Source organism: Triturus cristatus, chromosome 12, assembly GCF_964204655.1.
Source record: "Triturus cristatus chromosome 12, aTriCri1.1, whole genome shotgun sequence".
In the NCBI taxonomy this organism is placed as follows: domain Eukaryota; kingdom Metazoa; phylum Chordata; class Amphibia; order Caudata; family Salamandridae; genus Triturus; species Triturus cristatus.
In genome coordinates this window covers 311,596,157-311,624,048 of record NC_140595.1, presented here as the reverse complement: position 1 = coordinate 311,624,048, position 27,892 = coordinate 311,596,157, and the positions used below count along the sequence as shown (strand labels likewise).

Genomic DNA, 27,892 nt, shown 5'->3' with positions numbered 1-27,892 from the left:
GGTTCTCCCTGGTATTACGCTTTGTTCTTAAAGGGATTCTACTGTTTTAGCACTTCCTTAATCTTAGAGGTTCCAGTAGGGTATAGGCAGAAAATGAGAACATGCGGATTCTTTGTTAGATCACATTGGAAATAACCAGGTCTTAACCATCTTTCTGAACTCTAAGTGATTTTTTGTTGACTCTAATCTTTGCAGGTAGGGAATTCCATAGTTTTGAGGCTTGAATTTAGAAAGAAGTGCCACCAATAAGTTTCTGGGTTGGGAGTACTTTGTGATTTTTGCTTGAATTACTTTTGGTCTATTGCCATTGATAGCTCTGTGTGTGATGCACAGTAGTGTAAGCACGATCTTTCTATTCAGAGCCATTGTAGAGCCTTCAGGATGGGAGAGATATGAGTTTGTTTATTTACATGAAATAGTCTTGCTGCAGAGCTTTGTATTAAACCTCCCGATAGTTGAGAGTGGAATGCTATGGTATGGTCTGTTAGCATAGTCAAGATTGGCGACGATAAATGATATTGTGATGTGTTCCTTTTGAGGAAATCCAAGATGTGGAAAAATGTGTAGAAAGTTGCTTGTGACAGTGTGTTATTATTATTATACTTATAACAATAATAGGAATACTACTACCAGTAGTATTAATAATAATAATAACATCAGGAAGTGTGTGGCAGTGTCAGAAGGAATGAGAATACAAAAGAAGATTCAGGTGGCAATATACATTAATATCACTATTGTAGGACGGACAAAGGCAGTAAAAGAAGCCAAGTTTTCCTATTGAATGAACCTGTGGCGTGGCTGCATGAACAGTAAGCTGCCACCACTGTACAGCCAGAGACATTATACAGGCTACCACAGCATACCTGGTTCATTAACCCACAGGGGTGTTGTTATGAAGAAAGGAGGTTCACCACACCCACTCAACCACCTTACCACAATCCTTTGGGCCATGGGAGGCCCAAATGAACAACCCCCCCCCCCCCCCCCCACAGAGACTATCAATTGGTAAATCTACAATCAGTAACTGGATGTCTGTTACAAAAAGGACAAGGAGGCCAAGTAATTGAAGTAATCAGCAAGCACAGCACCACAGAAAAACCTCAGAGCAGGACAGAGCATGACATCAACTAGAAACAAAGAATTGCTTATGTCAAGTGGAGACAAACTCCAAAGAAAACACATAGGACAGAACATTATTATGTCTGCATGCAGTCATGCTCTGAGCAGCTGATGCAAAGCGAGCTCAAATGTATTTAGACATCTTAAATGAGAACACAGGATGCTGTTCATTGCTAGCCTCAAAGGCTACTTTTCCAAGAAAGCCCTGGAGAAATGATTTCATTATGTTTCCCTGAAGTATCAGTGCACTGAGGCGCGAGCTCTCATTTATAACATATCTACCTGTAACTTTGTGTCTCTGGAGTTTAGTCAGTGTTTATTAGGCCTGTAAAATGTGTGATACTATCGCGAATGAGCGATGGAATGAATCAATAAATGAATGAAGATTTTTGTCAGAGCACGTTCATCTGAGGACATCTGGGCCTTTAATCTGTAAAACTTATAAATCCCCAGGACAGATAACTCTTCAGGGACTTCCTTAAACCAATATGGCTCACTGTAGAGCACTGCCAACATTCAGACCGAACAATTCATTTCACAGATCAATTTCCCACATATATTGATACAAGGTACTAACATTTCACTGGCATCTCTGAAGTAAAATTGATGAAATATATATTTTAGCTCAATTAAAGTATCTACCACCACTGTTGAAAAATACATGTATTAGTGAAGCCTTTTTCTCTTTCAGTGAGCCAAAATTTGGTAGCCATGTGCAAAATTAAAAAACGCATTTAAAAGTGCATATTTTTAATTTGACATGAAGTGCACATATGCCATTAGAGCATGTATGCACTTACATGTGCACAACGCATTTCAGGGTGCCTCCAGGAGGGCCTTAAGGCCAGAGGCACCCTTGGGTTTGGATTTCCTATTTTACCCATAGTGGGGAATGCAATGGCATTTCCTATTTGCGATTCCCTAATAGCGATTCCTGCTTTGTAGGAATCGCTATTAGGAAATAGCGGAAATTGTAAAATGAGTACATATCATTTTGTATTTTCTAAAAAGCGATTCCTAAATAATCTGTATTTAATAAATGCAAAATACCATCTTCGTCCATCTGGCCCTATGTCCTCTATAGCCAGTCCTGCCAATCCAACAAGAGTGAGACACTAAAGGGGGCTCTCATCCTGGCTAATAAATGTTTAACAAACGAATGTTACGCAGATCGCATTCAAGCCATCTACAGACATTAACCCTCTTTTAAAAACTTGACTTTGGATTTTAAATGATTGTTAGTTAAATTAATTTAGCAAAGAGTCGTACAAAGTACCATGATTGTTGCCATCTCTTTTTCACTTTTATCAGTGAAAGTATTACTTGCCCAGGTAATGCTTTTATTAGCCCTGGGCTAGATGATTTTTCAAAACGAAACTACAATTTAAATATCTGGAATATGAGACAATGGGTGTGTGCCCGGTCTTTTTTATAAAACAAAACTTGACCACCACCGTCGTCTGTGGCTTTTAAGTGTACGTTTATGTTTGGAGATTCATCTTACCTAGGGGGATATTCACAAGAACGTGTGATAACTACCACAAGAGTAGCGGAACGCAACTTTCAATATCGCAGCCCATCGTGGGAAAATAACCCAGTGTCAACGTGGAATTCACAACACGGAGGTAGCATGCGATAGTCCGCCGACAACGTGGCCAATGTCCGCGATACAACCATCCCGACGGAGATAAAAACACAAACCACAACACCAGAAAACTCGCGATGAGCCCATCCGCGAGGAGGAAAGCAGGGATAAGCACTGCCTGGACCGCGAAACACACGGCAGGCGGGAATAAGCACACCCAAAGCCTGAAAAAGTAAGACAGACCAAACAGAAAACAACAGCCAACCACAATGGAGGCAACCCGAGCCAGCAGACAACCCCACCAAACCCATTGGCAACAAAACATTGTACATTGCAGCCCAACGTGGACAAGATGAATGCATCCTGAGAGCGCAGGAGGTCAATGGCACAAAACCAGAATCCCAGCAATGATGCAAAAGGCACAAACAAGCAGAAACACGCCAACAAGAAGGCAGCAATGCACACCGGAGGTGGGAGTCCAGCACCACACCAGGAGCTGGATGACATGGAGGAAATGGGCTCCACCACATCAGTCCAGAGATGGTGGCAGGACTTGGGGCCGCAAAATGCACCAAACAACAGACACAACAGCAACAGGGAGAGGAAACAGCAGGGACGGGGGGAGATGGGCACAATGGCACACATGCACAACTAAGCACAGCACAACAGCAGATAAACCATGCCCACGAGCAACAACACCAACCAGGTGCACAAGTCACACAACCCGGCAATGTCACACCACTGAACAGGCACCGAAGTGAACACAACACCACCTGAAAGGGAGAGGGGTGAGCCAAATCAGAGCTGAAGGGACATCTCACACACAATGCAGCACACACACACAATGCAGCACACACTCACACAGGAAGCAGAGCACCCCAACACAATGTGGGACAAACACCAACTCGCGCTCAACCAAACACAGGACACAAGTGCACCCGCCTGTGGCCGGTTAAAGGCCTTACGCATATGGCAAAGCACGAAACAGGGACATGATAATGCACAAGTACAAACCCACAGTCCTGATGGGGTAGCAATGCTCAGATGGCAGGGAGCCAGAGAGTCTGTGACACACATTGCCATGAAAATCAAGACACAACACATCTGGAGACAAGTGAAAGGGCGGAAACTTTATCAACAAGTGCGAGTCAGTACGGACAAGAGAAGTGCCACGACATGCAAACCAATGTAGCAGCATGTCCGAATGAGGAACGTAGGAAAGCGCTGATGTCCATCTCGGGGGAGTCCCTCACCAACACTAGTCAGTGCCAACCCACGTTGGTTGTCCGCGCCTGGAACATGAGTCCAGGCCAATGTAGCCATGTCCACTGACGTCTCTGGACTGGTGACCACATCCACAACTTGCAATTATGTGTCGTGACAAGTGCAATGACTCACATACAGTTGTGGCAGCAGGTACCTTGTCACTTGTCCATGAACGCGAGTGCAGCAGTGTAGGCCAACATCTCCAATGAGCGATCGTCGGCCACCACATCTGACATGTCCGCAAAGTAATCCATCAGCTGACCAGGACAGATGTGCTGACTCCAACCACTGGACCCGAAGTGCACCAAAGCCCAATCGGGTAGTGGCTCAGTGTGCTCACTGCACACGACGATTCATGCAATCTTCCAGGTCCAGTTTCCAGCCTACATGCCGAACATCCATGCATGCCATAAGCGGTCATCCTGGTGACACCCCTGGTTGTGGTCCCAACAGGGGGTGCGCACACGTCGAAATCCAGGTCAGCTACCATTACGTTGGAGAGGCAGACATCCATGGACCACTCGAATATGCACGAGCGACAATGCAACACAGGCTGCACGCAGGTGACGTGCGCAAGGCGGAAGCTCAGACGGTCATTGATCCGCAGCACTGCCAACGGCAGTGCCCCCAGTACATGCAGCAGACATGCACGTTACAGCTCCACGTGACTGGAGTAGACCATGTGTCCGGCATGGTCTGCCATTGCGTCCGTGGCTCTGCTTGAAGCGGGACTGGCCTGCCCTGAGACAGTCCGGAGGGTGAAATGGCACAGCTCGGTGCAATGAGCAGTGTCTGTGTGCAACGGGTGCAGGCCTTGGGTGGGGTGGGAGTATGTGCGTAGGCCATATCACGCACACCAACTACGACCAAGGACCACTGCGTGTGGAATGTGTACACGTCGGTCTCATGCCGGGCAGTGTGTAGTGTGGGGGTTGCAAGCAAATGCCCTCGTACCTGTCAGGGGGTGCTGGGCACATGCAAGTTCCTACTCGGAACTGCAGATGTGCTACCGCCTGATAGTACAGACAAAGCACCTTTCATCCCTACGTAAACGATGCCAGCTGCATGCATACAGGAGACGTACAGAGGCCGGTCGTGGGTGTGGTGGGACGTCTGCGACCCTGGGAATCATGGATTATTTGCCCAGCACGATGCACATGAGCTGACTCACTGTGTGTCACATTGCCACACAGCTGCTCTGCCCTGCCACGGGCACCCACACGGGTGCGCTGCACGGTTGCATCACGTGCACTCCTACGGTACACCATTCCAATGCCTGTCCGCGCTTGTCCAGCACCATGCCAACAACACCGTGATACTGGCCTTCGAAGGTGTGCGCCCACTTGGGTATAGGCCAATGGCCCGGACAGGGCGGACACAGGTGTCCAGCCCATGGCTGGCCGGGACCGCGCAGCGAAAGAGGACAGGCAACAGACTCATGCATCCGCAATACTGATACACATACCACCTGGCATGCATGTGCCAGGAGCCCCAGCGTTCTAGCACTCCGACATGTCCCCGTACCTGCGGGCCCGCCCTCCTGGAACATGCCACATTGCAACATCGTGTACTGTGGCCCTGGTGGCGACAATACCCCAATACAGAGACACACTTACCGCACTTCCTGCACCTGGCCAGGTCCAGACCACAGCCTGCCGCCCCTGCCGAACCAGCACACGCAGCCTGTGCATTCAGGGGGGCAGGTGCGGGGTTACATGTCCAGGGTCACTGCCAACGCTGAGGTGACATGGCCACGTCCGCAGAAGACAGCACACTGATGTTGCAACCCGTGCACATCAAGCTGACTCAATGAACACACGGACACACTTGCTCAGATGGTGTGAATGGCTATGGGCACGTGCGCACGGCCACATTTATTAGCAGGCACACCTAGTGAGTGACACCTGTGTTGGATGTGTTTGGGGTGTATGCACGGCCTGCCTGGTGCAGTCAGAAATCGACAACAGTGTACACCGTAAAGGACACAACCATACAACCAAAAAGGCCCCATGATTTGTGCTGCACAGAGTTAGTGGCCCGGATGCACTATGTCCTGCACGGGCCTGCCGCCACTGGCTGCTGACCTGCGGTGCACTGGGGCAGGGTCACGAGTGCAGAGCAGGTTCTCATAGATGACAGAGGGCTTGTCGCGGAGTGTCTCTGTGGACAGTGGAAGGTGTGCCCCCAGGATAAGATGCAGAGGGCAGGACCACACAGAAACAGTCACTACGGCGGAGAGTAATGGGACAGACACATGTCGGACACCAAGCCTGGTCCATCCAAATGAAGATGCAGGAAATTACCAGCCTCTGGATTCACTCGCCACCAAGGTCCAACCAGATAGTGCCCATGACTCATTGCGCACAGAGTTAGTGGCACCAGTGCCGTTAGGGGATGCCGCCTGCGAGGAGGCGTGTCCAATGGTGATGGCTCCTCCACATCTTGGCCAGGACACAGTTCCACATGTGTGACATACTGGGCCGCAGTGTAGTCCTGAGGCAGCGGTCAGCACAGGCCCTTCACCTAGTGTCGCTAGCTTAGGTTGGATGGCCCCACCGGCCTGCGTAGTTCAGGTTCGGTGGCACCACGGCTCGCGGACTTGCAGTGAACAGGGTTGATGGCACCAGGTCAGTTGTTAATAGTGTGCGATCACCTCCGTGACTCGATCCGGTTTTGATCCGGACTGACCCGCAACTTCCTCTTACTCCTCTTGGTGCGTTCACTGGTGTGGAGTCTGCCATTCGTGATTCGCGAATAGGTGCTGGATGTGGGACCTATTGGTCCGCAGGGTAGGCCTGAGCCCTCATCCACGTGTCTCTGGCTGGCGTTGAACAGGGCTTTGAGGTCACTGCCATTCAGGACTAAGGACACAGTTTCACATATGGGACCTACTTGGCCGAAGAGGACGCCGGTATAGTATTTGTTTGTGGGAGTAATGCGTGCCAGCGTCGGGGGGCCAGGGATGGACTGTGGAGGCCGCAGAAGTCACGGAACTGGTGCTTGGAACTTGCACCGGCACGTGGTGGACCCTCCTTGACACAATCCGGTGTCGGCAGGTGATCAGTGTGGCCTGGCTGCGCAGGGGCGGGCCTGACGGGTTCATGGTCTAGCGTGCCGGAGTCCAGCAGGTGCCCAAGATCGCAGGCAACTCCACTCATGAGGACGGCGTCGACCTTGTGGCGTGGTGAGAGGTGCCGCCCTGGCAGAGACGTTGGGCTTTCCGGAAGTGGACCATGCCCAGGGCTACATGGTTTTTATTCACACCCCTACGCTGGCCTGGCGGGGACGTGACAGGCAACATTTGCTCGTACTCCCCCACTGGCCGGGGGACATGGTTGCGTCCACTGTCCACCACACTCCATACACCAATGGTGTGTGTCGCCATGGATATGGGTGTGTTCTGCATACTGCGGTCTGTCCAGCACATCTCCGCCACTCTTGGCATTGTGTGCTTTCCCAATCATGGTTCTCCTGCCTCCTTCACACATGCCTGGTTGCAACCTCTCCCCACATTGGGCTAGTGTGTGGCTGAGGTTCCATGCCGTTGATGGCTCATGTGCAGGGCTTGCCCAGGTTACCATTGTGAGTTGTTCTGTCGTGTCTGGTGGGTGTGCATGTTGTTTGGCATGTTGGTTTTGGTTTTGTGATGTGTGCATTGCTAGAGTTATGAGTTGCATGGTTGTGGGGTTGATGTGAATGGGGTGTTACTTTTGAACTTGCCAAGGGGCTGTGCATTTCCCTTGGTGCCATCCTGGGGATGCTGGTTGCTGATGGGCTGTTGGAGGATGACGGACTCATGCACACTGGCTGGGTATTTGGAGGCTAGATTGGTGGTGGTTCCATGGTGTTCGGTTGTTGTCTGCACATTGCTGTGAGACGTGTGCTTTCTGTTGCGGTGATTGTGTGCTGTGTCGGCAGGGGGCACGGGTATGAAATGTGTGCTGTTGATTGCCCCCAACAGGTGCGTGCATCCAGATATGGTGTATGGTCCTTGGTTGGTGTCCATCGGATCCTGCGCATTGTGTTGGACGTATGGGTCTGGGGTGACAGGCTGATGGTGTTGTCCAGGTCAGGTGTGAGGGCCTTGGGTGTGGCTGGCTGTGTGACTCCTCCGACTGTGGCGGGTGTTGGTTGGGGGGTGCCAGGGGCCAACAGGTGCAGCCAAGCCAGCAGCTTTGTGTGGGGTGGGATGTTGGTTGTCCGCTGTGTTGGTGTAGTCGGCCTGTTGGGCGTTGTTGGTCAGGATGCGTAGGATGGTGTCCCTTTCAGCCTGTGGCGGACGGTGGCATTGTCAGGGGTTGGGTCTGTGCAGCTGGTGCGCTTCCTGGGGGTCCGCCCGTCTGTCTCTGCTGCGCTGCGTCTGTGGTGGGGGGGGGTGCTCCGGGTGTGGGTTGTGGTCCTGGTGTGGTGTCGGTGGGTGTTGTGTCCCTCTTGGGAGTCCGGACCACATGATGGGTGGCTCCATGGCATCTGTTGCCCTTCTGATGTGGCCCTGGGCTGTGCTCCCTTTTGTTGTGCAGGCTGCCGTCCGACTTTACACCAGGTCAGAGCAGGTGTAGATTTCCTGGTGCTAATGCGCCTTATCGCCTGTTTTGTGTTTTTATCGCGGTTCTGTCTGGTCGTTGAGAATGTTGAGGTGTGATGTTGTTGCGTCTTTTGACACGGGAACGCCCACTCTGCATCTAATTAGCGATAGTTGCAGGGGGCCTCTGTGGCAATGTTTTTTGCTGCTGCTATCGCGGGTAAACTGGTGCTGTGGACTGTTAACACCAACTTGTGAATCGGGCGATGGATTTATCGCAACTTTGGCTGCGATAAAGTGCCGTTGACTCAGCGATAGTTTCTTGTGACTATGCCCCTAATCTTATCATTTGGTACTTCGATTTTCTTTTTTTCTTTTTTTTACTTTGTCATCTGAAAGCAAATAGCTTTTTACAAGTCACAGTCCATGCCTCTAAGTGCTTCTAGCCTGCATTACTGTCATTCGTAATCAAATGTGTTTAGTGCCACTAGTCAAATCAACATTTTTTGTATCTGCTGCTCTTAAAAAAATCATAACGAGGGTCACTTTTGGGGCAGTTTGCAGTCATTTGTAACCGATTCTATGTAATTATGACAGTGGTTGTTTTTAAATCATTAGGTACAATTTGGTTGCCCTAGGGCCTGGCAAAGTTACTAATCCGCACCTACTCACTGCCAATATATTTTTTTTAAAAACATATCCAACTTGCACCAACTTGGTGAACATCGCACAAAAACAGGAGGCAAAAAAAGTAGCCACAATTAGCTTTTTGGCAATATAAAACCCAGCAGAAACTTAGTTTAGAGGGCGTATTTTCCAACAAAATATTTTAGCAGGAACATTTCCTGTATCCCCCTGCCTAACCCTAATCCAGGTCAGATTGGTAAAGCGGGCACTCGGGCAATGGCCGAGGGGCCGGTATCCGAGTTCCAGCAGTGGGCTGCTTTTTGGGCAGCCTGGGGACTGATCTGGGCGTTTCGGTGCTGTTCAGATGCCGCCAGCGGCCCAGTAGGTGCCTGAGTGGCATTTCTGGAGGCAGATAGGCCTCTATCCTCCATTTTACCAACGGGCAGAGGTGTGACTCCCTTTCTCTCACTGGGTTAGCCCATCAGTGTATGCAGATTGAGCGGGGGTAGTGGGCCTGAGCTGAAGTGGCCTCACTCGTATTCAGGTGTGGTTCACCAGTGTGAACTAATCCGTGCTTTTTTTAAATCCATGTAAATTTATCAAAACATGCCTCTGTCAGAGACCTCCCCCCTTCTTTTCATAAAACCTCCCCGAAGCAGTGTTTTGCGGAAAGGCAATACACAAATGTGGGCCTCTTTTTTCTTTTAGCGTGCCCAGGCCTATTGTTGATCCCAATCCAACCCTGTCCCTAATGTTCAGTGAACAAAATGGGTAAGACATTAGAAGCCTCCAGGCCCCTCAGGGATTGGACAAAGGACTGAATCTATGATATTTAGTTCTTCTCAGTAGCCCCCATCTATTTTCCTTTGGAAGCACACAATGCAGCCGCCATTTTGTATGGCATGTGCATCCTTATGCCCTTAGTCATTCTTGACTGAACGGTGCCACAAGATCTCTCTCCTTGCCTCACTGAGTTTCTTAGCCTTTCTGGCTGAGTTTGTGCTGAGTATTTTCATTCTTGTTCGATTTCATGAAGATTTTTATTACATTCTTATTACATAAAAGTATTATTTTTTACTGCCGGCGCACTCCACATTACTTTCCAGTTTCTTTTTGGTGCACATTGTTGATAATTGTTTCACACCTTTGCTTTCCGATCTCCTACATACTTCAACTACTAGTATGAGCACCTGTATCTGTACCGTGCATCACTTTGTATTTTGAGTTGTACATTCTGAAAACCTCAATTTACTGACCTTGTGGGATGATCTATGCTAAATAAGAACTTTATATACTATCACTGAAAGTCATTTCACACTGTGTGGCTCACTGTCACGTATACATGGTGGCCACTAAGGACACACATAAACAATGTTTGTGTTTGCTTTATTAATTTTAGCAAAAAGAACAATTGATGGACAGAATGCAGAACAATGTCATACATTCACCCCCGTACATAGATCTGGACCTCCCATGAGGCACAGGGTCAAGACTGATTTGCTTATGGCTGGTTCCAAACTGGGGTGGCATGGAGAGCAAAAGAACAATGGATTAAACCCAGATCTTTGTGACTGAGGGTGAATGTTTGCATTGTTCAGCATTTGTTCCTTTTGTTTTTATTAATTTTAGCATCAAATTAATACCTGATTGACAAGATTCTGATTTATACATTGTTGTTCTGCAGTCTCTCTAGCATTAATTGAAATATAGTCTCCTTGAAAGACCGTGTTAGTTCCATTCCATACCACCAGTACTGAAGCAGAATTGTCATTACACATAAAATTGTTCCTAATGCTATCTTGCAATAGGTGCTCTCTAAGAACTTGCCGCTTCATTTTAATATTGGTCTAGCAACCATTACGATTGTAGTTCTCATAACTGATATTTAATTCAACAATACAATGATCTCCAAATAAGGCAGCAGTATTTTAGCTTGCATTGTAACAACATCTTTTGATGTCTGAAAGTAATCCAAACTCACCCAGGTCACAAATCATGGGCTCTTATAAGTATGCTGTTGCACGGTTGTATGACACAATGTCGATAACAACAATATCAAAATGCAGAAATATCACCCAAAAATACTGAACACAAAAATATTGTCATCCTATACTTAAACAATAAAGCCACACATATCAACTACAAAAATATCACTGTTAAAAATATCTAAATTACCCAAATACTTAAAATAAACTCACAATATTGTTACCTACTTCAACATATAGAACACTACCCAAAATATTGTTACCAATAAATAGTAAAATATAACTACAATTAAAATCTACATAACTACTATTTTTTTAAAGTGTAAATACTAAATAACTCATTTAAATATTTAAAAATAATTATTAAACATATACACACTGTTAGAACCGGCGGTCTCTAGTTGGCAGAGGTATACACTTCTGACAAATAGGGACCCACCAACTCTAGTCAGGGCAAGGAAGGTACACGCCAAAGATAACCCCTGCTCACCCCCTTGGTAGCTTGGCACGAGCAGTCAGGCTTATCCCTGAGGCGATGTGTAAAGTGTTTGCGCGCGCACCCAGCAACAACACCCAAGGCCCACCACAAAAGAAACTCCACACAAGGTATTATATAAAAATAGCCTTTGTATTACCAAAACACATTAGATAAAAACACACACTTTACACTGTGCCAACAGGCACGGGCAGAATTCACAAGGGATTATATGTACAGGGGACAGGGCCACATGGACCACTGTCAGGAATTAGCACTTTTAGAACATAGGAATAATACTGTAGTACAAAATAGCAAATGTAGCACACAACCAGTAATTACTGGTATCAGGTAAGTACTACCTACGCAACCCTAACCACCTTAGGAAAATATCACGCAGGGATACATGAACATACTAGCATAATTACCACTAGTAAAACAATCTCCAATGCATCAACACAGTTTAGGAGGAAAAATATCATGAAGACATTGCGCAGGCGCAAAAGTACATATGTGAAAATCACTAGGTACCCTGGGGGAGGGCACAACACAGCAAAACTGTCCCCAGGCCAACTGGCCTCTCAGGGGTGCAGAAATGACCAATATCCAATAATGTCAGGGCACGACTGCGCAGGCTGCGCAAGCCAGGCGCACAATGCACAACCTAAACGTTGCAGCTGCCCACTAAGTGCTGGGCAGTTGGAGAAATGCGCGTGGGCACCACTGTGCCTTTAAAACCAATCTGTCGCCCTTGGAGCCTCTCTGGGCTCTAAAACAATGAAATGCCCCCTAGAGCCTGTCAGGGCTCTATTAAACTATTGCCCCCGACGTCGGAGCCTCACGGGCTCTAGAACAAAGGTGGGGGCGACTTTGGAGCGGCCCGCTCTGCTGACTAGAAAATGCCCCCGTATACGTGGGAGCGGCCCGCTGCCTTTCGGGGCCGCTCCGCTGGTCAGGAAATGCCCCCGTATGGTGGAGCCACACTGGCTCTACAAACCTATGCAACGTGGGAGCCTCTCGGGGCTCAAGGACATCGACCGGCACCCTCACTCACCGGACTTCGACGGGCTGCTCCGGTCCGGCGATGGGGACAGCTGCAAGGGAGCACGCAGCGCTCCAACCTCCTCTGTGGCTGCGGGGCTCTCCTGGCACACGGGAGCCCCGCTTACTTGCGGACTTCCTGGTTCCCGTCACAGGAGCGCGGGGTAGGCTCCCGTCCGCTTCCTGTTCAGACTCGGCCCCCGTCCTCACTCGGCGCCTGACTTCCTGGGAGCCCGGCCGCGGCGTTGATTTCGGAAATAGTTTTAAGTCGCGGGGTGGGCACCCGCGACGTGAGGGAAATAATACCAATAATACGCAACGTAAATTCACCAATAAAAATGCGGCACCAAAGCGGGGTGAGCACCCGCTAATTAAATAATTAAATAAGCGGGGTAGGCTCCCGCTTGGTTCTCCTAGCGCCGCGATGCAGGGTGGGCACCTGCTCGATACTAGACAATAAATCGAGGTGGGCACTCGATATCAGAAATAAAGCGCTCCTAGCGCTAGGGACAAAAAGTGAAAGCGCTCTCAGCGCCAAAGGCCAACAAAAGCTCCCAGGCGCTTTAGGGACACAAACAAAGCGCTCCCAGTGCTTAGAGGAGAACAAGCACAAAGTCCAGCCAAGTCTCTAGGAAGGTAGGCAGGGGGCAAGGCGGGGCCAGGGGCCAGCTCACTGGGCCCTCCAGGGCAGGAAGGCAGTCCCAAGGGGCGGTTCCTCCTGGCCTCCAGCAGCAGCAGCAGCCCCCCTCAGCTAGGATCCTAGAAGAGAACAGATCTGTGGGGACACAGCCCCATTTTTATACAGTAAAACCCTTTGTTCTGGGTTCAGGGTGAGGGGGAAAACCAGTCGCAGCTGGTTAGGGAGCACCCTTGATGTGCTCAGCCCCTCACTCTATTCACTGGCAGGGCTAGGGTCGTCAGTTGCACCACAGGGGGCGGAGCCAGCATTGTGTGGGGAAAGCCCTGCCCTATTCAGGACCCAGGTGTACTCCTCCCACCCATCTAGCTGCTGATCTCCCTATTCACCACCGGGTGACTCCTCCTGACTCTGGGGAATCCCTAGCCCGTCACATGACCTCAGCCAGCCAATCACGCGACAAGGCACACATTTTACACTGCACACCGAAGTGCCCACTTCTAGAAGTGGCACTTCCATACTAGCTCCACGCACGCCGCACGCATCATTGCGCAGCATTTAACCACACAAATCTGTACATACCAGACTCGACCATGCACACCCCACGCATCAGGAACTACCAGGGACGCATACATTCCCCATGCATTCCTATGGGAGGGCAGGCCTATCTCACCACATGCACTCAGAGTGCGCACGCACTTTACCCTGGGACACAGGGAAAGTGCGCAGAAACCAAAAACCACTATCACCAAGTCACCAATAAAAGCAAAAAAGTTCAGGGGTGAACCTGCCAGAAGGGCCAAGTCCAACACAACCCCCTTCCAGCCAAAACGCAGGGCAGACCAATCACCACCGTGATGGACTTCCCTGCTTGGGGCGATAGAACACGGACGCGGGCCCGCAACTGCAGGGACACCCTCCGGTTCTACGCCACGGTGAACCCATGGAATTCCTTCTAAACCCACTGTCTAGGACCAACTGGGCTACCCCACTGGTACTCCCAAGCTGTCCGCGGCCAAGACCAGGCCCTAGGCCACCCAGGTGCCACCGGTCCTTGCCTAACCACAGAGTGGGGGGTAGTAACCCCTGGCACATAGCGGCCATTCTCCACTCTTCCTGTCTGCAAGACAGGACTAGACTGCCACTGGTTCTCCAGCCTAGGGTCTACACCCTCAGGCGGACCAGGAGTCTCAGGGAAGGCTCTCCTCCCCCTACCTCTTCTCCTAGGGTTCCTCCTCCTCTGGCGAGGGGTACACCTAGAACGCCATTCCAACCCAGGGTTTAACCCCTCAGGTTGCACCGGGGTCAGAGGTGGGCCCTCCCACTCTCTGCACCCCCTTCCAGAACCCTGCTCCCTACCAACTGGGGCGGTACCTCTGGAAGAAGAACCGGTCAGGACGCTGATTACAGACGTCCCACCCTTCAGGTCAGGCTGATCCCGAACCTGGCCTTCCAACCTCCGGCCTAGAACCTTTGGTGGAATAATCGCCTGGCACTCCAGGACTTTGGGGGATTTACACTCCATCCCCCTGAGGCTATCAAATGACACATATGTCGAGCGTCTGTCTGTCTGGCACTGATCTCCCGTCCTCTGTCCACCTGACAGTGCGCGGAGATCCCCCAGAACAGAAGTGGTGTCCCCATGGTCACTACACGGGATCCTAGGCCAACTGGGAAGTCCCTGACCCACCGGCTCTTCCACTGGGGAACTCATCCCCCAATCACTCCTCACGCTGGACTCCTGTACCCTCCCTACCGGAGCGGTACTGCCAGACTCCAGAACCACAGGAGCCCTGTTTACAGGCGCTCCAGGTCCTATACTCACTAAGAGATCTTCCTCAAGTGGACTAACAGGACAGCCTAGGTCCCCAACTTGGTGTTCCCTCATGAAACCATCCAAGTCCTGAGGCAGGGTTTCGGGCGTCTGGGGACCCTCGGTCACCCCCTCACTCCTGCTCCACTGAGCCAGGCAGTGAGCTCCTACACCCTCCTCGCTATCCTGGGACCTAGCTGGGCTACACTGAGCCTCCTCCACCACACTGGGCTGGAGGATCTCTGACCCACTATTGTTGGAATCACTCACTAATGACTCTAGAGAACCTCTGGCACTTTCCCAATGCTCTGCTTCCTCTGCAAGTTCCCAAGGACAAAAAGAGCCATACCTCAACAGGTGTTGGCGCAACCCTGGAGAACAACTACTGAGCATCTGCTCTTTAATAACCAGATCATACATGGCGGAATAACTGCGTTCCGGGCTAAGCCTCACCCAATCGTCCAGTGCATCATCACATTCATCCGCAAACTCCTTCCAAGTCTGGTAAGGCAGCTTCCTACTGCCCCTGAATTTCAACCTATACTCCTCTTCTTGGGAAACAGGTACCAGACTGGGTGAACTGGGAATGGGACTCTCTGTACTGCACTCTATATCGCTGCCACCACTGGACTCCACCCGCACTGGGGAATCCAGAAAACTACCACTGTGCTCAGGGGACAGGAAAAGGGATGAGGCGCTATCTCCTACGCTGGACCCAGCAAGGGACTCCCTACCTACGGGGTCCTCACTCTCTACTGGCGTCCAGGTACTGTCATTTTCTTCTGAATCTTCAGGGCTCCCCACAGACCCACCACCCTCCAGGTGTGAGGCCCGGGCCCTTTCTTCCTCACTGCGCTCACGTTCCCATTCTCCTGCTTGCCATCCAATCATGTGGTTCCTCAGTTCGTACACAGTGTCTGACTCTCTCACCCCTATGTTTCTCCCTCTACAGAACCTTTCCAACTCCTGCATACTGTAATAAACTGGATCACTGGGATCAAAAGCAGGCTCCATTCTGGCAGACGTTCTAGAGAAAAGATCACACAGGGAACCTAGGGGTCTGCGTTTAACACAGGAGTACACAATTCACAAAGGATTCAGCAAGCTCTCTATCCCAGAGAACTCACACTCACTTGCCTAGTGCCACACACCATTCATCCACACACAACCCTCCCCTTGGACTGGTAAGGCAGTTTCTACCACCCCTGATTCCTCAACCTGACCACAAGTGACACAGGTACCAACTCTGGGCGCAGGGCGGGGGACAAATGTACTGGACACTATTATGCTGCCACCACTGGATCCCACCCTCTGGTGAATCCAGAAAACACAATGCACTTAGGGGGATGATCTACCCTCCCGAGCTAGGGACACCTAACTCACAGTGCACAAGCAACACATTTCCAAAGAAATGACATTTAAAAACAAACTTAGCACAATAATCCCTATACCATGTGACTATCTAAATGCAGAGTTTTGTGGTGCAGCCAGTCGCTGCTGCGGTACAGCGCAAACGCAAGTCCAAATCCCACTGCTGATCACCAATGTTAGAACCGGCGGTCTCTAGTTGGCAGAGGTATACACTTCTGACAAATAGGGACCCACCAACTCTAGTCAGGGCAAGGAAGGTACACGCCAAAGATAACCCCTGCTCACCCCCTTGGTAGCTTGGCACGAGCAGTCAGGCTTATCCCTGAGGCGATGTGTAAAGCGTTTGCGCGCGCACCCAGCAACAACACCCAAGGCCCACCACAAAAGAAACTCCACACAAGGTATTATATAAAAATAGCCTTTGTATTACCAAAACACATTAGATAAAAACACACACTTTACAATGTGCCAACAGGCACGGGCAGAATTCACAAGGGATTATATGTACAGGGGACAGGGCCACATGGACCACTGTCAGGAATTAGCACTTTTAGAACATAGGAATAATACTGTAGTACAAAAAAGCAAATGTAGCACACAACCAGTAATTACTGGTATCAGGTAAGTACCACCTACGCAACCCTAACCACCTTAGGAAAATATCACGCAGGGAAACATGAACATACTAGCATAATTACCACTAGTAAAACAATCTCCAATGCATCAACACAGTTTAGGAGGAAAAATATCATGAAGACATTGCGCAGGCGCAAAAGTACATATGTGAAAATCACCAGGTACCCTAGGGGAGGGCACAACACAGCAAAACTGTCCCCAGGCCAACTGGCCTCTCAGGGCTCAGGGGTGCAGAAATGACCAATATCCAATAATGTCAGGGCGTGACTGCGCAGGCTGCGCAAGCCAGGCGCACAATGCACAACCTAAACGTTGCAGCTGCCCACTAAGTGCTGGGCAGCTGGAGAAATGCGCGTGGGCACCACTGTGCCTTTAAAACCAATCTGTCGCCCTTGGAGCCTCTCTGGGCTCTAAAACAATGAAATGCCCCCTAGAGCCTGTCAGGGCTCTATTAAACTATTGCCCCCGACGTTGGAGCCTCACGGGCTCTAGAACAAAGGTGGGGGCGACGTTGGAGCGGCCCGCTGCCTTCCGGGGCCGCTCTGCTGACTAGAAAATGCCCCCGTATACGTGGGAGCGGCCCGCTGCCTTTCGGGGCCGCTCCGCTGGTCAGGAAATGCCCCCGTATGGTGGAGCCACACTGGCTCTACAAACCTATGCAACGTGGGAGCCTCTCGGGGCTCAAGGACATCGACCGGCACCCTCACTCACCGGACTTCGACGGGCTGCTCCGGTCCGGCGATGGGGACAGCTGCAAGGGAGCACGCAGCGCTCCAACCTCCTCTGTGGCTGCGGGGCTCTCCTGGCACACGAGAGCCCCGCTTACTTGCGGACTTCCTGGTTCCCGTCACAGGAGCGCGGGGTAGGCTCCCATCCGCTTCCTGTTCAGACTCCGCCCCCGTCCTCACTCGGCGCCTGACTTCCTGGGAGCCCGGCCGCGGCGGTGATTTCGGAAATAGTTTTAAGTCGCGGGGTGGGCACCCGCGATGTGAGGGAAATAAACGGGGTGGGCACCCGCAACATAAATTCACCAATAAAAATGCGGCACCAAAGCGGGGTGGGCACCCGCTAATTAAATAATTAAATAAGCGGGGTAGGCTCCCGCTTGGTTCTCCTAGCGCCGCGATGCAGGGTGGGCACCTGCTCGATACTAGACAATAAATCGAGGTGGGCACTCGATATCAGAAATAAAGCGCTCCTAGCACTAGGGACAAAAAGTGAAAGCGCTCTCAGCGCCAAAGGCCAACAAAAGCTCCCAGGCGCTTTAGGGACACAAACAAAGCGCTCCCAGTGCTTAGAGGAGAACAAGCACAAAGTCCAGCCAAGTCTCTAGGAAGGTAGGCAGGGCGCAAGGCGGGGCCAGGGGCCAGCTCACTGGGCCCTCCAGGGCAGGAAGGCAGTCCCAAGTGGCGGTTCCTCCTGGCCTCCAGCAGCAGCAGCAGCCCCCCTCAGCTAGGATCCTGGAAGAGAACAGATCTGTGGGGACACAGCCCCATTTTTATACAGTAAAACCCTTTGTTCTGGGTTCAGGGTGAGGGGGAAAACCAGTCGCAGCTGGTTGGGGAGCACCTTTGATGTGCTCAGCCCCTCACTCTATTCACTGGCAGGGCTAGGGTCGTCAGTCGCACCACAGGGGGCGGAGCCAGCATTGTGTGGGGAAAGCCCTGCCCTATTCAGGACCCAGGTGTACTCCTCCCACCCATCTAGCTGCTGATCTCCCTATTCACCACCGGGTGACTCCTCCTGACTCTGGGGAATCCCTAGCCCGTCACATGACCTCAGCCAGCCAATCACGCGACAAGGCACACATTTTACACTGCACACCGAAGTGCCCACTTCTAGAAGTGGCACTTCCATACTAGCTACACGCACGCCGCACGCATCATTGTGCAGCATTTAACCACACGAATCTGTACATACCAGACTCGACCATGCACACCCCACGCATCAGGAACTACCAGGGACGCATACATTCCCCATGCATTCCTATGGGAGGGCAGGCCTATCTCACCACATGCACTCAGAGTGCGCACGCAATTTACCCTGGGACACAGGGAAAGTGCGCAGAAACCAAAAACCACTATCACCAAGTCACCAATAAAAGCAAAAAAGTTCAGGGGTGAACCTGCCAGAAGGGCCAAGTCCAACACACACAAAATAAAAAACTACACCATACTTAATTAAATATATCATAGTAACATGAAATTAAATAAACTAAAACTAACAATAAACTAACATTAAACCAAAATAAGACATTAGCATGACACCTTGAACATTTAGTACAAGGCCTAGACACGCATTGTGCAAATGTTGTTGCTTCTTATTCATCCATAAGGTGACAGGGCTATTACAAAGACAATAAACAATGTCAGCCTGGCTGATGCCTTGGCACGTAAGCATGGATGTTGTCATAAATACACACGCATTTCTGTGCTAAAATTTGAGGAGCACTCTGTTGTCATTGCAAGGTCGTTGCTGTGTCGGAGTCTTAGCCCAGCTGATTCCTGTTTACCCTCTGAGAGGAATGAAGTCCAACTTGTGACCAAGACGGGCCTGCAGACCTTGCCTTCAGGTAAAAGCGACTTAGATCGTCGAGTAGGGGATTCTTGGCAGAACATCCGCCCTAGACAACTAGGTTAGGGAATGCAGAGTAGGAGTACACTAGACCCAGTACTTATATGTCAGCATATATACAGTGTTTTAGCACAATGGTGGAATTATTCATTGTTTTCACTGCTCTTATGTTGCTAATCACTTTTATCTGCTTCTGTTTATGAATCATCGCAGCACATATATTTTATGCAAGAATCACAATGGTTCAATAAACATTGCAAACACTCCTTTGTGTTTTTCTTGTGTATCTGTCTGATGGAGCACGAGTGACTAAGCAAAAAGGCTCTAGATCTATTAACATGATTCCTTGGGGAGTAAGGGTTGTCATGCTCCCAGGATGCCCAAACCATTTCTTACCATGCCAGGTTATGAGGTACTTATGGTGCAACTGTGAGCTAGCATGTATATAGGCCAATATTTCCTGAGGGGGGCATGGAATCAGTCTAGCAATATCCCAACATTTACGGTGTCCAACAAACGAACAGTTCCTACTGAAACGTGGAAACCGTACAACACCACTGCGCACCTTGCTGCAATTGAGGGCCCATACTTTGCAGATTTTCTCAGAGCCATGGCCTCATGCTCAGCTGGATGATCAGCATCAAGCCCTTCTGTGCTTACATTTGAACCAGTGAAGGTATATCTGATCCAAGTAAATTTAGAGCAAGTCCTTTGCTCCAAATGAGCACATGCTTCAGTGACACTTCCTGTCTCTGACCACTGATCTGACATTCCAATCTGCAAATAAAATGATTTACATATCGCACCACTTCACGCGCCTATCAGTTTGTACAAACCCAGTGCTTACATGTGCTTTGGACATTTTGACAAGCGCATCGTCTCCTTTGCGTATTCTTTAATCGCGTGCATTTTGCGCGTGAGCTCATTTTTAGGCACTCAATTCTGTTTGCGCCCAGAAATAAGCATTAATTCGGGGTCCACATTTGTACCTATTCAGAATCAAGCATAGAATGCTTCATGAATATTTCCATCTGAAAACATGAAGCCTGTTCCCACAACTGTATTGTGTTCAAGAATATAATGGCATGTTAATCTTCATTTCATATTTACATGCAAAATACATCTAATGCACTTTCAAAATCAAAATGTCGAAATTATCTCCTTCACCTCTCGCTTTCAATAATGGACTCCATTGTAAGTTTTTTTATACAAGCATAATATATGCATTGTGTATCTATTCTGGTTAAAATATATGCATCTTATGTATCTTTTTATATTCAGATGTAAAACAAATATTACCTATATTTATAGATTCATACCTAAGTTTAGGTGTATGGCACACGTATTGTACATTTTCACATTTAAAATTCATCCTAGAGCAGAGAATTCGAATCCTGTAGCTTTTCATGTACCAGAATGGAAGTCTCTGTAAATGTGTTTCAGTTTGCAAGTGTTGGTGTAGAATTGCCTTCTCTTCCAAGGACACCTTCCTTGATGTTCAATAATCTATGATGACGCAGGACACTGTGCTGGACAAAACACCCAGATCACACACACACCCACACACACCTACATTGTACACAAGGGTGGCCATCTGAATGCTGCCCTTCTGTATCACTTACATTGTCACCTAATTTCATATTGTTAACTGTGTATTTTTCTTCTTTGGCTTCTTATGCCTCTTATCACCATGAATAACCCTTCTGTGTCTCGTCCAGGATATTGAAAATATAAACAAACAGAATGAACCTGTTTCAGCACAAAACACCCACTGTTTACATCTTTGTATCCAAGCCTAGAACAAGTGGACGCCTTTTCATGTGTTGAACACATACACACCCCTTGTTATACTCAGAACAGTGAAACCTTCCATTATTTGTGATTGAAAAGATACACAAAAACCCAATTGTATCCAGGTTTTTTGTACAAGACATTCTGTTCCTGACTCACAAAGCGTTTTGTATGAGTACTTGTTCCTATTTTTCTAAAAAAATATTTCTTTATGCGATATTTTCCAAAAATGACACGGTACAAAGCCTTAATGTAGGCAGGGCATGAACACAACTATTTGAACAGAACGATACATTATAAACTAGCCAATGTATTAAGCCTAAAAGCTCAAAACTGAGTACAAGATTGCAATACTGGGGGTAAGAATGGGTATTGTGGGGGTAGATGAGTAGTAGGAAACCATAGGAAAAAGCAAGGTGGAAGTAGAGAGGGGGGAGAGAAATAGACATGTCAACAGCAATAAAAAACAAGCATTAACTAATTGCATTTTACTAGTGTCATCGATGTGAACAGCACTGAAAATCTAGGCCTGGTGTACACTGCATTTTCTGCAAGTTGGTGTCGTTTACTCCAGGCCCAGGTGTGACTTATTCATGCATCAGGAGAAAAACATGGGTAGTCACACAAAAAACTACTCATTTCCAAAGGTTGTGTACAGACAGGAAGCACATTTTTCACCTGTTTGATAATGACCTTTTGTTTTAAATGTTTCATTCAATCATACTACTCAAATCTGCTTCAGACAAATGGTGTGCAGAAGAGCATTACTAGCTGGCTCTGGGCTTGTATGTGTGCTGTCAATGAATGAATGAGTTCCAAGTTCCTCAAATCAAATTGCAGCAAAATAGATGTTCTGGCAACTGGTGGTGGGTGTAAGCTGCAAACGTTTGCCATGGTTCTCTGGGACTAAAGCAGCTTCTGTGGGTTGAACATCTGGATGAAGGAATGCATAATGAAGTGTCCATGGTTTCCAAAATGAACCACATTGTAAGACTTGCATTTCCTACTTCAAAATCTCTTTGACACTCCTGCCCTTTACAATTTCTAGACTAGAGAGACAGTGTTAAGTTTAATTGAAGTCCTGAAGACTTTACCTCTGTAAAGGACTACATCAAGTTCAACACTTCATTAGTAAGCTGTAGAACAGAGAACTGGGTGGAACATTTTCTGCCACCCTGCCCAGTTATGCCAAGGCTAGCTTCCAGTGTGAACAAACCCAGGGCAAAGTCACCAAGAATTTGCTCTTGTGATACGTCTGTCATACTACAAGATCAAATCCCACCTAGTCATAGCATAGTCTTTGTGAATCAAGGCCTACAGGTCTAAGTCTCTCAGCCCAGTCCATAAATCTTTTGATCAAGACTACACTCCCTATTTTTGCTTTCATACAACTTTGCTTGGTATATTTTTGATCCAACTTTGACATCCACTTCGGAAATCTCATAAAGTGTTCTACTGCACGACAAGAAAAGAGCAAGGGACAGTGTATCATCGATGGCAGCTGCAACTGTACAGAATGTCCCCTTACTGCAGCTATGGGCACCAATAAACAAAATGGCCGATTTATAAATCCGTCAAAAATTGGCATGTTTCTGACTACTAAATAGCCACAAAATATGACATTGCCATCAACCCATTTAGTGAGATGTAATATAAGCCTAATTTGATATATGATGCAGGATTAAATCTCACTCAGTGGGTGGGTATTGAATGGTTCAAGGTTTGGTTTGCCTGGAGGGTTTGTTAAAACTCACAAATACATCTATTCATTCCTCTCCGACTCTTTTCCACCCTGGAAGTGGGGAGAGATTTACACCAGTCAAGGGCTGAATTAAATAGATTTTCTTGACGGGAAAAGCAACAGAATGACCCCAGATAATAAAGGGGTGTAGGGAAATAGATTGTGCCACTGTAAAAAAATGCTTTGCACACTGAGAAAAAAATGGCATAAAAGCGCTAGCTTCGTCACTGCAGAATAGTACTACAATTCAGTTTTGGGAAAGTCAACATCTACATAACAAGCATTTGCAATGCAATAGGACTCGCATTTACGCAAGACCTATTGCACTGGAAACGAGAGTGATCGCTGGCGCTAGAAGGCACGAGCACGACCGGAAGGTGGGCGTGGGGCCCCAAGAAGTCACAGACTGCGGGAGGGAGGTAGGAAGGGACGGGAAGAAAGTAGTCTGTGCAGTCAAGGGGAAAGTAGCCATGGAAAGATACAAATGACTGACATGGCTGTCATGGGGAGGGACTAACAAGCTTAAAACCAATCGGAAGGCAGCATTTATAACCTAAGCCTATGAAGAAGATGGGCTGGAGAGTGGGCGGAGCTTCCACGAAGCTTCCACAGTATAGTGTATTCTGCATGCCTCGTAAAGCGATGGCAGCGCATTCGTGCTGCAACGTTAGGCGAGACCTAAAAAAGGGACTCATATTATTTCCTCAGAAGCATGCCTGTATTACTGGTGCAGCTTTTAAGGGATATTCCTCAAAGGTTGTGTGGCTAGCCAAATGTTGAAAATCTGCATCCACACATAGGAACGCGTACAGATTTACAGATCTCTTAGTGAAGCGGGTCCAATATTGCTTTCAGAGCCTTCTGAAGACTACTGTTTCTGAAGTGAGCTCCTGCAGTTTCACACAGAATGGACACAGCGCTGTGAGGCCATAGGTGCAGCACTGTATCAGAGTTTGTAATATATTATAAAATAACACAAGTACCTTCTCAAGCAGGATGCTGACTGTGCTGTTTTCACGAGAAGTAGCAATTGCAAAGTTTCGATCTTCATTGCCAGATTCAATAGTAAAATTTGTGTGGTAGAACTCAATTTCTTGATCTTCATCCGAAGCTGGAATAGTGGCAATGAGCATGCCGGGTTCTGCATCCTCTGGAATGATAAATGGCCCATACTGTAGGGAAAGAAATACATTTACATGTTTAATACAAAGACACAACATGTTACAGAAATCCATTTCAAGAAATTTCAATACTTCCCTTGCATTAGAGGCCAATCAAACCATCTTCTTTAACACACTAACAGATCCACTATACATGTTATTTTTAACATGCCTTTATTGAGATTACATTCAACATACAGACAGCAGCATGGTACAGCCAATGCTGATACATACAATGTTAACAAAGGAAGCACATCCCTTAGGGGAGAGGATTCCGCACCTCCGCGGTCCCAGGAATCCAATCCCCTCCCTTCACATGTTGAAACTCCCATGTTTTGAACCATCTACCAATCATTATCCACAGTGCCGGATTAAAACCTGTGTAGGGCCCTAGGCAGTCGAAATTTTAGGTCCCCCCTCGCAAATGATCTCCTAAAACCCAATGGACCGGATTCTTTTATAAACTGACAGCTGCCAGAAGATGAGCTTTTAAGAGACAAAATGGTATGTGAATCTGATGTCTCTGGTTTATGTACTTTAAGTTGTTAATGAGTACATTACATTAATACAGTATTTTCTCTATAGTATCTATAGTGTAAAGTTTTCGTTTCTTTGAGTTGATTAATTTTTTCCTATCTCTTGTAGGCAATATTTAAGAAAGCTTGATTGTAATTTTCTTTCAAGATCAAATCGATATTATTTTGATCCATTGTCGTGGGGCCCCTAAAAGGAGTAGGGCTGATAGGTCGGGGCCTACTTTGCCTATTTGGCAATCCGGCTCTGAATTTACTCTGAGCGTTCAGCAGCATTTCCTGCGGCCTAAGCAAATTATAGCAGTTATCAAAACAAAACGTCCAACCTCGATAATACTAAGCAGAAGCCTTGGATAAGCAGTGGTAGTGCTAGAGCCCCAGATGCCTAGGCAGTGCTGTGGGTGGGGGAGGGGTGGGTGGAAATCGGGCATCCCCACCATACCACTAATCCCGTCCATACACATGCATGCCACTATACAAGTTTAAAGTGTAATTGTGCAAATATTTTGGTAAACATATTTTTATGTACCTTATGTATGGGTATGGTACCAAAATATTGTGGTTTAAACATCGTCTGACAAGATTATATTAATTGGAATATTTAATATAAAATGCCCATCCAATGGAGCAGTAATCGATATGTAGGCCACGATATTTGCATTACACTTTATTTTTGTTATTGGTACTCTGACAGCCAACCTCATATGCATACATTGTGTATTGCTATTTAATTACTATAACATGAACATATGACCAGTAAAACACTGTGATGCATGTTAGAAAAATGCTAATAAGTAAAGGAGACAGAGGATCACCTATAACTCAATGGTGATATTTAATTAAATCAGTCATCCATTAGTCTATAGGATTGTGATTTAAAGAACTTCAACCAGAAATTGGTAATACAAGTAAAATATGAAGAAAACTGTTAAAAACAGGAAAAAGTAATTCCATTGTCCATCATTTTTCTTTAAAAATAGTTGGATCGTTGCTCCTAGAGTGCTATTTTAGAGTGCATTGTTGCTACAAATCTACGTCATTATCATCATCATCATTTTGGGCATGCAGGTTAATGTTTGCCTACCATGGTCGGACTGACTGTAGCAGGCATTGGGCGTTTGCCTGGGAGGCTGGAAGGGTGGGTGCCGGTTTTGGAGCATGGGGGACGTTTTTTCAGCGATACTGCAATATCAGCCCCCAGTAACAGACGCAGCAGAGCAGTGGCTGGTTTTGTTAAGCAGCAGTGCTTCACGCTTGCTCTGGGGGCTGGTTCCACAAAATTGCCAGGGCTGCTGTGGATCCTCAGACCAGCCCTGAACTTATGCTCAAACTGACTTTTTGCACTTCATTGCTAATTTTACACAGATTTCATAGGTTATTATATTTAATAGTTTAAAGTTTTATGTTATATTAACTGAACAATACACTTTATCATCATTCAGCAGGAGAAAATAATCCTGCCTCCTTGATTTCACATCAACTGCTCATACCGGCAGCAAATGCCTCTTCAGGGCATCCTTGTAAAATGGACATAAAACTGGAGAACACTGAACAACAGACCCCACTGACAACCCCTTAACTACATAACCTTTCAGCTGTAGGTGAACTAGTGGTTCCTCTACATATCAGAATTGTGTCCTTGGTTTAGTATGAAGATCAGACACAACATGCTAAGCTAAGAGTGAAGGCTTTGAGGATGTTCCACACACTTTTCAAAATGACTGTTTTCTAAGTTGTATTGAAACTTGGGAAGGCTGCAGAACAAGCCTTTAATTATTAGAGTGCCGGTGACACGTGGAAAACTATAGAGCCAGTTCCACAATTATGGACTTAAGTGTGACAACAAACAAGCCATTTGGAGGCGGAAGTGTAGGAGTTGAAGAGCACTGCTCTGAGAGAAAATGTACCTAGGAACAAAGAGGGAACATTGAAACCAGCATGTACTATTCATCACAACAGGGCTGCAACACCAGTAATATCTGTAACGGTGGGAACAAATAAAGGAAACAAGAATTTTTTAAAAGACATTGATCGCGAGTAATGAATCGCATTTGGACACCTCTGCTGTAAATGTAGAAAGATAAGTCTCTTTCACAAAATGCTTACAGCCAAAAAGTGGTATATAGAGTTGAACTTTCAGAAGGTTGATGCATCTTTTGAATTTTCACAACTAATAAATGCTAAATAAATGATAGGCAGTTATCTGCCAGCACAGCCCTGCACTTCTCTTAATTCATTCTAGATTGTTTGTACCATCTAGACTGTGACTGAGTTTTTGTCCTTCACCTGACTGTCACACACCTGGGTCGTGTTACAGATGGGGTGCACTGTCCCTGTTTGCGCCATGGTGCACTATTAAGCAGATGCACTGGCAGCAAACCAGGACAGTGCACCCTATTACAAATAATTTAATGCGTCCCCGGGCCTGACCTGGGGGCAGCGCATGAAGTGATGTACCGAGCATCTGTTTACAAACCGCTCCATGTTTCACAGTGCAGGTGGCATGCTGCGCTTTAAAGAGGGAAGAGAAGAGAACCCCTTGGAGGCCGGTGCAGCGAGTGACTGTACCTGCCTGCAGGTGAATGTCTGGGAGGTCACGGCCTCTTTTGTCACCTCCATTGGGTGGCTTAAGGAGACACACTGACAGTGTGCCATCCTTTTTTCTGCTGCACTGTCAGTGAACCTACTTAGGTACTGTTTGCCTCTGCGCCCATGTCCATATTATGGTGGGGGCACGAAGGCAAAGCGATTCCCTCCACACCCCCACACAAATGAGGGAATCTCTCTCAAGATAATGCTGATGCTAAATGTGTATTAGAGAAGGGGCTGCACAATCGCCTGTGACCCCTTCTATAATACTATAGTGCCCCGGGGGTCAGCAAAGAGGGTGCACATGTCCGTTATATCCCCTGGGCACTATGTGTTATACCGCTCCTGATAACCAATCCTCCTCAATTAATAAAAGGTACTGGCACCCTGGTGTGCACTTTCACAAAATAACACTGTAGGGCTGCCT

General features: G+C 47.8%; 1 protein-coding gene across 1 annotated transcript in view; it reads right to left on the bottom strand.

Moving 5' to 3' along the window:
- Positions 1–27,892, bottom strand: part of CDH16 (cadherin 16) — a 622,060-nt gene that overhangs the window by 266,019 nt on the left and 328,149 nt on the right. The window contains exon 12 of the mRNA XM_085637354.1: positions 24,167–24,355. Within this exon, the coding sequence (XP_085493480.1) occupies positions 24,167–24,355 (189 nt within the window). The remainder of the gene's footprint in view (positions 1–24,166; positions 24,356–27,892) is intronic.